Raw genomic sequence first — 12,239 nt, forward strand, 5'->3', positions numbered from 1 at the left:
AAGAATCCTAAGGAAAACGCATACCGAAAACAAAGGTTGCACTACGCTTGCTCGCCCACTGCTTGAATACTGCTCAGCAATGTGGGACCCGTACCAGATAGGGTTGATAGAAGAGACAGAGAAGAGCCAGCGGAGAGCAGTGCGCTTCGTTACAGGATCATTTAGTAATCGCGAAAGCATAGCGGAGATGATAGATAAACTCCAGCGGAAGACTCTGCAGGAGAGACGCTCAGTATCTCGGTACGGGCTTTTGTTAAAGTTTCGAGAACATACCTTCACCGAAGAGTCAAGCAGTATATTGCTCGCTCCTACGTATATCTCGCAAAGATACCATGCGGATGAAATCAGAGAGATTAGAGCCCACACAGAAGTATACCGACAATCCTTCATTCCACGAACAATACGAGACTGGAATAAAATGGAGAACAGATAGAGGTACTCAAGGTACCCTTCTTCACACACCGTCAGGTGGCTTGCGGAGTATGGATGTAGATGTAGACGATGATGCAAGGTAACAGTTAGAACTCACGACTTCCACTCGCTCATCCACCTTACAGAGAGGTTGGTGCTATTTCTGGCTAGGGAGCTCTTATACTGTGGTCACTCCATTTGTGGTTGCAGTTTAACGTCATACTACATACGTTTCTGTTTACAACAACAAAATGATACAAGAACCGCTACTTTACTTCGAAGCAATGAGCAGCTCCGTTAATTTAGAGCAATATAGAAACGACCTTTGCCATGTCAAAAGCCCAGGGTGCCGTATCACACGAGACCTACCGTACTCATGAGTGCTGCCAGTAAAGAACTTGCAAAATTGTGGACCCGAAGGCTACCTCTCCCTCCCGCCCCCTCCCCAATGTTGTTGTTGTGGGCTTCAGTCCGAAGATTGGTTTGATGCAGCTGCCCAAGGTAGTCTATTCTGTGCAAGCCGCTTCAGCGCTGCACAGCTAATGCAGTGTACGTCAGTTTGAACTTGCTACTTGTATTCAAGACTTTGTCTCCCCCTACAATTTTAATACCCCATCCCCAACACCCACTTATACACACTTCTCTCCACTACGAAATTGACACTTCCTTGGTGCCTCAGGATATGCCCTATGAAACGATGTCGTGCCATAAGTTTCTTGTTTTCCCCAGTTGGACTCAGTATCTTCATATCAGTTATTCGATCTGTAGTGCCACCACCTATTTTCGGCGCTACTGAGTAAAATGGTGATTGTAGTATCGATAGCTACGATTCCACGGTGTAGGTGGAAGTCCTTAAGTTGGCACTACGACAGACACCGACGACAGCGCCCTCTAGCCGGTGCTGTGCAGGTCTACGAGTTCCGCTACAGATTCTGCACAGTTTTATCAAGAGCAGACGGCCAGGTCACTTCGCTTGCTATTGACATTACGTGCTACTTACGACGGGTGTGAGGCTTCGCACCGCAGTGCAAAGTTATGTATCCAGTTAATATTGTGATATTGTAAAACCAGTTCTAAGAGCAATACCGAGAGATTTTCACCTTTTCCTGCTCCTACTCACTTTCTTCAATCGGGCAACCTTCCAGTTGTAAGTAGGCTGTTTAAGTATTTTTATTGGTAACGCCAACACCACGTAGCGCTCTGTATGAAAAATCACTGGCTGTGCCGTGTGCAGTCTGTGGCTGGTTTGCATTGTTGTCTGCCATTGTAGTGTTGGGCAGCGGCAGCTGGATGCTAACAGTGGGTAGCGTTGCGCAGTTGGAGGTGAGCCGCCAGCAGTGGTGGACGTGGGGAGAGAGATGGCGGAGTTTTGAAATTTGTAAGAATTGGTGTCACGAACTGATATATATATTATGACTATTAAGGTAAATACATTGTTTGTTCTGTATTAAAATCTTTCATTTGCTAACTGTGCCTATCAGTAGTTAGTGTCTTCAGTAGTTTGAATCTTTCATCTAGCTGTCAGTAGTGGCGCTCGCTGCATTGCAGTAGCTTGAGTAAGAAAGATTTTTGTGAGGTAAGTGATTTGTGAAACGTATAGGTTAATGCTAGTCAGGGTCATTCTTTCGTAGGAATTTTTGGAAGTCAGATTGCGTTGCGCTAAAGATATTGTGTGTCAGTTTAAGCACAGTCGTGTGCAATTGTTCTAAGGGGACGTTTTACAGTTTGCAGGAGCAGGCCCACGCGCCGCCCTCCTGCCGGGATACAAAACTTGGTGACGAACACGGATTAAATTTTTTTCCCTCTCTTCTCTTTTCCTTTTTTGCTCGGTACTACTTAGGCTTTTCTGTGATGTGCCCTTGTGGCTCAGTGACTATTAATTCGCTATTAAGACTTTGGGTACTGCTCGAGCGTTTGGGATCCCTATCAGGTCGAATTGATTGAGGACATAGAAGCAATTCAGAGGCGGGCTACTAGATTTGTTACTGGTAGGTTTGATCATCAGGCGAGTGTTATGGAAATGCCTCAGGAACTCGGGCGGGAGTCACTGGAGGAAATGAGGCGTTCTTTTCGTGAATCGCTACTGAGGAAATTTAGAGAACCAGCATTTGAGGCTGACTGCAGGACAATTTTACTGCCGCCAACATATGTTTCGCGAAAATACCACAAAGATAAGATAAGATCAGAGAGATTAGGGCACATTGCTATTCATCCTAACCAAAAGATCATTTTCGCGTATAGAAAACAACAGCGGACCTACCACACTTCCCTGGGGCCCTCCAGATGATACCCTCACCTCCGTCTGGAACCGCGCGACCGCTACGGTCACAGGTTCGAATCCTGCCTCGGGCATGGATGTGTGTGATGTCCTTAGGTTAGTTAGGTTTAAGCAGTTCGAAGTTCTAGGGGACTGATGACCTGAGACGTTAAGTTCCATAGTGCTCTGAGGCATTTCAACCCCCGATGAACACTCACCATTGAGGACAACGTTCTGGGTTCTATTACTTAAGGAGTCTTCGAGCCACTCACATACTTGGGAACCAATCCCATATGCTCTTAGTTAAAAGTCTGCAGTGGGGCACCGAGTCAAACGCTTTCCGGAAGCCAAGGAATATGGCATCCGTCTGATACCCTTCACCCATGGTTCACAAGATATCATGTGAAAAAAGGTCGAGTTGCGTTTCGCAGGAGCGATGTTTTCTAAAGATATGTTCGAGAATCCTGCAACAAATCGATGTTATGGATATTGGTCTGTAATTTTGAGGATCCGTCCTTCTACCCTTCTTATATACAGGCGTCACCTGCGCTTTTTTCCAGTCGCTCGGGACTTTACGCTGGGCAAGAGATTCGCGATAAATGGAAACAAGGTAAGTAAGAAGCCAATTCAGTAGAGTACTCTCTGTAAAACCGAACTGGAATACGATCAGGACCTGGCGATTTATTTATTTTCAACCTATTCAGCTGCTTCACAACCCCAGGGATGTCAATCACTATGTCCTTCATACAGGAATCTGTACGGTGTTATGTTTGTATGTTTGTGCGATCGTCCTGCGTGAAAGATTCCTCAAACGCTAAATATGAAATTTCAGCTTTCGTTTTGCTGTCTTTCAATGCCAGGGCAGATTGATCAGTTAGTGACTGGACGCAATCCTTCGACCCTCTTATCGATTTTACGCAAGTCCAGAATTTCCTTGGGTCTTCAGAAAGATCTTTTGATGTTGATGTTGGTAGTGGTTGAATGCTTCGTGCATCGCTCTTTTTACAGCAGCACGAATCTCGACTAGCTTTTGCCTGTCCTCACTCTCCCAATCTTTCTTCTACCGCGAGTGCAACTGCCTTTGCTTCCTGAGCATTCTCTGAATTGCCATGTCAAACCACGGTGGGCCTTTCCCATCCATCTTTGCAGGAAGTAGTGAACTTGCTAGACAGAGAAGATACATTACACATGGCTACTTCCGCATCCGACGTGACCCCGGGTGTGTGTACTGGTAGCGAGGAGCAACACGTGCTCTCCCACCCGCCTGCACGGCCAGCCACGCCGCGCCGCGCCGCGCCGCTGCCGCGCAAGTAGACAAATCTTTCTCCAGGCACCCACAAAGAAACTGAAAGCATTTCCGAACTGCTTTCGTGCACACCCATGGGACAGTTGCCCATCCCGTCAAGCGCACTGTTATTTTTGTAATAAGAATGGACGTGTGCAAGCTATGTGTAGTAAGAGAAATTCTAATTCACCAATTGTCTCCCGTTAGCGTTACTCACGTGGGCGTCACCGCAACGGCCACCACCATGATCATGATTCACATCAGCCTATGGATGTTAGTGCCATTTATTCAAAGCCTTCTGCTTCACGTTCTTCGACAGCTCGTCGTATGAATCAAGTTTTGCCAGACACTTCCTCTCGCATTCAGCGCGATGCGAGGAAACTTTGTGACTTTGCTCATTTGTGGAAATTATGTTCGCATACAGCTGGACACTGGTGCTTCAGTTTCTTTACTGAACAAATCGACGTATGACTTGCTTCATTCACTCTCGCTTCATCGTTCACATTCCACGCTGACTACACTCACTGGACAGGAAATCTCAGTGCTTGGCGTATGTAGCTTGCTAGCCACGTATGGTGCCACGACCCGTACAGTGTCTTCCCATGTGCTCTTCTCTAGTCATGCTACGAATATTTTTGCCATGGACGCATTTGACCTTCTGGCCTCGCAATTCAGGACAATATACTTTACATCAACGCTATTGACCATGCAGACTGTGTTGCTACAGTAAGCGACAATTTCGGTGAACTCTTTTCTGATGGCCTTGGTTGTGCCACAGACTTTGGAGCACATGTTGTAGTTTTAAGACATGCCTATTTTCAGTGTGCACGCCCGGTACTGCACGCACTGCGCGACGCCGTAGCTTCCAAACTTGAGCATTTGCAAGATATTGGTGTCATTGAATCTGTTTCTGCTTCGGCATGGGCTGTGCCTATACTGTGTGTGAGGAAACCAAACGGTCATCTCCCTATATGCGCTGACTTTAAGTCTACAGTAAATCCCCAGAGAGTGGTAGCTACTGCGTCCTGAAGACATTTTTGATAGGCTTGGTGTGGGAAAATTCTTTTCCACGATTGACTTGCGGGATGCATACTTTCAGGCTTTGCTCGACGATCAGTCGCATCGCTATTTTGTGATTAACACCCGCCTTCGATTGTTCAAGTTTCACCGCCTTCCGTTCAGTTGTGCTTCGGTTCCCTCTCTTTTTCAGCCTTATTTGTAGCAGTTGTGTGCCACTGTCCCTGGTTGCTCAAATTATCTGGATGATATTGTGGCATAAGGTCGCACCTCTGACGAAAATTTGCAGAATTTGCGTTCCTTATTTATTGTACTTTTGCAGGCAGGATTAAAGTGTAACAGAGGCAAGTGCAATTTTTTTCACGATGCAGTAGGGCTTCCGACGACAGGTGGAGGCACCCATGGGGGCGCAGCTGAGGGGGCGGACAGAGGGACTGTTGAGCCGTGCTGTCCACTCCCGACTCTGAATTGCTCATGGAAAACCTGTCCAGGCCGCGCATCTCCACTGGGTATGCTCGGATCAGCAGGCGGAGCAACGACCTCCGTGGGAGACGGCGGCGGCGGAGGCGGCGTGACAGCAGCCTCAGCGGCCATCGGTACCGGCAAAACGGAGGAACACGGCGGCGGCGGCGGTGGTAGCAGCGGCTGGAGGTGGCGCCGTGGTGGCGGCGAGAGGTAACCGGACTGGCAGCGGCGACTTCGACGGCGGCAGGCGGGGCGACCGTGGCGGGGTTGCGAGCAGCGGAGAGCCATCGGTGGAGTCGTAGGCTGAGGTGGCGGAATCCGTGAAGCCTCCGATTCTGCCAAAAAGAACCAGCGGCAGGAAACCGAGAACGGCACAAACGGATTTGTTCCGGTGTCGCTTGTCAGTGCCAGAGGGACCAGAAATAACAAATAAGGTGCAGCCAAGCTGGAGAAGAATGAGTCCCTACTCCCAGCGCTGCCTGCTAGAGTAAACACAATAGAACACTAAATCATGTGGCGCCAAGCCACAACGAGGCGAAGCAGCGGGAGCGCGAGACGGCGGGTGCAATAGCTGCAGGAGCGACCGATGGGCGCGGCCATGTAGCAATTCCACTGGGGAACGGGTGCCGAGAGGTTGCGAGCAATATGAAGCAAGGAAAGTCCAGAGCGCATGCTCGCGAGAATGCGTGGCATACGAACAAAATGTTCAGCTTCGCCGTTCGCCTGGGGATGGAATGGGGCTGATGTCAGATGGCGAATGTCATTAGCAGCACAGAATGGTACAAACTCTGAGGACACGAATTGGAGGCCATTGTCGGAGACAATAACTCCAGGAAGGCCCTCAATGCAGAAAATAGACGTCAAAGCCTGAATAGTACTGACAGATTTAGTAGAAGACATAGATACAACAAAAGGAAAGTTGCTGTACAGATCAATAACTATTAACCATCGGGTGTCCCAGTAAGGACCGCAAAATCAATATGAACGTGCTGCAAAGGCGCAGTAGGCGTCGGCCCCACGTAAAGAAGCGCTCGTGGGGAGCAGATTGATGCGACAGCGACAGTTAGCAAGCAAATTCTCAATATGTTTATCAATGCTGACCCAAGTGCAGTGACAATGCGCTAATTGCTTCATCCGCACTATACCCCAATGACCAGCATGCAGCAAGCAGAGAATTTCCGACTGCAACGAACGAGGTACAACCACACAAGACTGATCACTGTCAGTTTGTAACAAGATAACAGAATGGTGTGCAGACAAGTTGTGACGTTGCGCAAAGTAACGTCGAACAAGTGGATCATCAACCTGCATAGCAGATGGAGGCCATTGAGTACAAATATACTGCAAAAGAATCTTCAAAGAAGCATCCGCGGCTGTCTCGGAAGCAATGCGACGAAAATCCACCGGAAAACCATCAGCTAATTCCTTATCTTGCGAATCAATAAAGATGCAGGACAATTCGGAAGAATCAGACACTTCGTTAGGATCGATAGGCAGACGAGACAAAACATTGGCATTGCCATGCTGTGCCGTGGGCTGAAACAAGTTTTCTTAATTGTAGCTTAGTGTCCTCCTTAGTAGGTTAGTTGCATTTTCTAAGTGTCCTGCCAATAAAACTCCGCCTTTCTTTAGCCTTCCCCACAACAGTTTCAATGTGCTCTTGCCAAGTTAAGTTCTTTGTAATTGTAATACCTAGGTATTAAGTTGAATTTATGGCTTTTAGATTAGACTGATTTACGGTGTAACCGAAGTTTAAGGAGTTCATTTTAGCACTCATGTGGATGACCTCACACTTTTTGTTATTTAGGGTCAACTGCCCCTTTTCGCACCATTCAGAAATTTTTTGTAAAACCTTTTGGATTTTGTTTTGATCTTGTGATGACTTTATTAGTCGACAAACGGCAGTGTCACCTGCAAACAACCGAAGACGGCTTCTCAGATCCTCTCGCAAATCGTTTATATAGATAAGGAACAGCAAAGGGCCTATAACACTACCTTGGGGAAATGAAATCACTTCTGTACTACTCGATGACTTTCTTTCAATTACTACGAACTGTGACCTCTCTGACAAAAAATCGCAAATCCAATCACATAACTGAGACAACATTCCATAAGCATGCAATTTCACTACGAGCAGCTTGTGTGGTACAGTGTCAAAAGCCTTCCGGAAATCAAGAAATACGGAATCCATCTGAAATCCCTTGTCAATAGCACTCAGCACTTCGCGTGATCAAAGAGCTAGTTGTGTTTCACAGGAAATATGTTTCCAAAATCCGTGTTGTCTGTGTCTCAATAGACCGTTTCCTTCGAGGTGATTCATAATGTTCGAACACAATACATGTTCTAAAATCCTACTTCTTGTCGTCGTTAACGATATGGGCCTGTACTTTAGTGGATTACTCCTACTATCTTTCTTGAATATTGGTGTGATCTGTGGAACTTGGTTCAAATGGCTCTGAGCACTATGGGACTATCTATGGTCATCAGTCCCCTAGAACTTAGAACTACTTAAATCTAACTAACCTAAGGACATCACATCACGAGGCAGAGAAAATCCCTGACCCCGCCAGGAATCGAACCCGGAAACCCGGGCGCGGGAAGCGAGAACGCTACTGCATGACCACGAGCTGCGAACAATCTTTTTGGATATTCTGCCAGGTTTCGAGACAAAGTTTCGGTGTGGAATCAGGTATAGGTGTCTCACATTGAACTCCACGCTAAATTTCAAGCTCCTGTAAATAATCGCCAATTTGGGGATTTTGCGTCTGTTTAAATTTGGCATGTTTGTTTCTGCGACAGTGTTCTAACTCCTGTGTACCAAGGAGGGTCAGCTCCGTCGTTTGTTTATTTGGTATAAATCTCTCAATTGGAACCGATAATGTTTCTTTGAATTTATGCCACATTTGGTATGCGCCTATATTATTAACTTGGAATGAGTGGAGATTGTCTCTCAGGTAGGCTTCAAGGGAATTTTTACTGCTTTTTTGCATAAGTATATTTTTCGCTCATCTTTCGAGGATTCGTGGATTACAATATTCAATCTCACTACGACAACAATGTGTTCACTAATCCCTATATCGGTTTTGATGCTCGTTATTAACTCAGGATTATTTGTTGCTAAGAGGTCAAGTGTGTTTCCACAACCGTATACTATTCGCGTGGGCTCAGGAACTAACCGCTCGAAACAATTTTCAGAGAATGAGGTTAGCAAAATTTCGGATAATATTTTATGTGTACTTCCGGGATTAAACATGTATTTTCGCCAACATATCGAGCGTAAATTAAAGTCACCACCATCTATTATTGTATGAGTCGGGTACGTGTTTGGAATGAAACTCAAGTGTTCTTTGAACCTTTCAGTAAATGTGTCATCTGAACTGGGAGGTCAGAAAAAGGATCCCATTATTATTTTATTCCCGTTGACAACAATGACCTCTGCCCATACTAACTCACAGGAAGTATCTACTTCAATTTCGCGACAAGGTTAGCTACTTCTGACAGCAACAAACACGCCACCGCCAACGGTGTTTAGCTTATCTTTTCGGAACACCGTTAGGTTCAAAAATGGCTCTGAGCAGTATGGGACTTAACATCAGAGGTCATCAGTCCCCTATAACTTAGAACTACTTAAACCTAACCACCCTAAGTGCTATGTCTGGGTAAGCAGAAGAAACTAACGATCAATGTCCGAAAACAATTTATTGGATTGTTTAGTTAAGCAAAACAAATTCTCCAAGTATAACACCAACATCAAACAATGATCCGTCTTTGAATCACAACTACAAGCGGAGTGACAGAGTCGTCCTCCAGAGAGTCAGAAGCATCGATGGACGTGTAGTCCACGAGCATCGAAGAGGATGACCGGCACACCTCCGCTTTGTGGCCCTGCTTTCCGCAGGCTGAACAGGTCACATGTCGAAACGGACAATCATCTCGCACGTGCGAAATGAAACGTTGCCGACAGGACAGTAACCCTTGCTGCTGTTATGACTGGGGCAGCTGACTCCGCCATCGCTGTGACTGGTCCGGTGGTGGAGCGGCCACACCTCCTGTATCCAGTAATGGGGGAGGGCCCTCCATACGGGGGGGACCTGCAAGAACCGTGTGAGCCATACTGGCGCCGCGACGGGTGGGCGACAAAGACCTGCGCAGGGGGAAACAACTCAGTCAATGAGCAAGTAGACTGCTCATGAACGCTGACAACATTTAAGCCAGTATCCAACGATGGATCCTTCAATTTAAGAATATCGGTCCACAAAGAGTCATCTGGAGCATGTACGAGAAGCATGTCCCAAATGAGCGCTGAACCATACAACTGTTCACACGAGGGGTTACCACAAAAAACCGACAGTGCCGGGAGAGGTCTTGAAGTGTGGCAACCCACTCCCTGTAAGATTGGGACGGGAGCTTCTGACAACAAAAAAACTTGTGATGGGCAGGCGCCATGTGGAACTGAGAATCAAAATACTCCAACAAACTCGAAGTCAACCGTTCATACGAGAGAGTGTGTGGCTCTGTATCGGTGTGCAACTGCTGCAACAGATGATATATTTCCGGACCAACATAGGCAAGAAAAATCGCGCACCTCTGCAAGTAGCCAACGACGTCATGCACCAAAAAATGTTGCTCCAACCGTGCTACATAATTTCCCCAAGGCTCCAAAGACCTGTCAAACTTAGGAAAAGTGGGAGGCGTGGCCTGCAGCCCCACGAGAGGGGAAGCAGACGGAGCACTCAGTGCCTGAGACCCATGGGAGACAGCAGACACAGCCTTCAATTGCTGAATAATAAGTTCATTCATCTGCTGCATACTCACTAAAAGCGCGAGGACTCTTGCCGAGGGCTGATCAATGCCGAGAATATTTTCTGCCATGGAGGAGAACAAGCAACAACACGTGAAAACTATGAACCAAATCATCGCCACTGCTATTACTGCGTAAACAGAGGAAACTAACGATCAAAGAACAACAACAATTTATTGGAATGTACAATTAGCCAATACAAATTCTTCCAGTACAATAAAAACAAAAAACAATGACCTGTCTTCGAATCACAACTGCATACAAGAATAATATAGAAATCAACTGAAATAATTTCCTACTAGTTTGTGCCAGAAACTTCTCCGATATACCAAGCCTAATACAGAGATCAGGGAGAAGATCCACGCCGGTATGCCGGGGAGGCAGCTACCTATGTCTACTGGAGGTCGATGAACTGCCGATGTGCAGCCGAGCCCCTGGCTTTATAGCGCTTTGGCGGATGAGTACCTTGGAACTATTTCCTATCACGTGGTTTGACGTGTGAGAATAGTTCCGAGATCTGCAGCGACGTCTTCCTTATGTTTATGTGGGCCGGTAGTGGCCCCTGGTGGCCGCTTGTGTCATTGTTGTGGTGTTGTTGTTGTGGTTGTTGTTGTGGCCGTTCATCAATATTGCCTGTCGGTTGTGTAGTTCTTCGGTGTGCCTGCGATGCGGGCAACCCGCGGCTGCAGGATGTCAGTTTGTTGCTGATACTCTAGGCGCCGTGATGTCTGGATGAGAAGGCCCCAGCCCTTAGGACATCACACATACCCATGACCGAAGCAGGATTCAAACCTGCGACCCTAGCAGTCTCGCAGTTCCAGACTGAAATGCCTAGAACCTCTAGGCCACCGCGGCCGGCACACCGTTAGGTTCTTCGCAAAAATTTTGGCTGAGCTTATATCCGATTTTAGCCAGCTTTCAGTGCCTATAACGATTTAAACATTAGTGCTTTCTATTAGCGCTTGGAGCTCCGGTACTTTCCCCACACAGATACGACAATTTACAACTGTTATACCAATGATTCCTGCATCGACGTTCTTCCTGTGTTCACCTTGCACCCTTTGTGACTGAACCCCTTCTTGTGTTTTCCCAAGACCCTCTAACCTAAACAACCGCTCAATCCACGCCACACAGTCCCTGCTACACATGTAGCCGCCTCCTGCGTATAGTGGACACCTGACCTATTCAGCGGAACACGAAATCCAAACACCAGTTGGCGCAAGTTCTAGGAATCAGCGGCCTACACGGTCACAGAACCGTCTGAGCCTCTGATTCAGACCCACCACTCGGCTCTGTACCAGAGGTCCGCAATCGGTCCTGTCGACTATGCTGCAAATGGTCAGCTCTGCTTTCATCCTGCGAGTGTCTCGTTTAGTGAGTCCACCTTTTAACAGCTTTTCAGTTCTGCTTTCATGTGTGACATGTGGCAAGTAAACTCACACTGGGTTCTGATGATGTGTGAATATGAACGTTATTTTTCTCTGTCATCAATGGGTGTGCCTCATTATCAGAAATGGTATAAGGTTTTAATCATGTGAAGCTTCTTAGGAGGGGAAGTTGAGTTTTGTTTAGAAGTCGGAGTTTTGTGGTAGTTTACGCCGCTTTGAATGAGGAATGTATTTCATTTCGAGCAATAGATTGCCTCACTACGTTTAAGCACATAAAGTAGTAGTCATGAGCAGCCGCTCAAGTGGAGGAGTTAAGTTACAGTAAGTGTTATGACAGATTTAGTTTAAGTGTTGTAAGGTGGCATTATTTTGAGTCACATTACAACTACCACTCCGGAAACAAGACCCTTTAATATTGTATAAACATCGAGACAGGAAACCATTAACGATACTGACATCGGCTAGGGATCTTAATTTGTAGCAGAATATCTGCACGTTGGGTGATAGTGAAGTGGACGGAGACGGGAGGCTGGCAGGAGAACGGGAAAGACACAAGCGAGGCAGGCAGGCCTGAGAGCTGTAGACAACATCGAACGTACGCTCCTGGAAAACCCA

The 12,239-nt window shown here is 46.8% G+C and overlaps 1 protein-coding gene across 1 annotated transcript; it reads right to left on the reverse strand.

The window, feature by feature from the left end:
• Positions 1-5,330: 5,330 nt before the first annotated feature.
• On the reverse strand, positions 5,331-5,723 carry LOC126298088 (uncharacterized). The gene has a single exon (XM_049989405.1). The coding sequence runs from the start codon at positions 5,721-5,723 to the stop codon at positions 5,331-5,333; it is 393 nt and encodes a 130-aa protein (XP_049845362.1).
• Positions 5,724-12,239: the final 6,516 nt, after the last annotated feature.

Source organism: Schistocerca gregaria, chromosome X (genome assembly GCF_023897955.1).
Source record: "Schistocerca gregaria isolate iqSchGreg1 chromosome X, iqSchGreg1.2, whole genome shotgun sequence".
NCBI lineage: Eukaryota > Metazoa > Arthropoda > Insecta > Orthoptera > Acrididae > Schistocerca > Schistocerca gregaria.

What these genes read in the sequence shown, in the direction of transcription:
- LOC126298088 (XM_049989405.1), bottom strand. Translation starts at nt 5,723, where the DNA reads ATGGCTCTCCGCTGCTCGCAACCCCGCCACGGTCGCCCCGCCTGCCGC.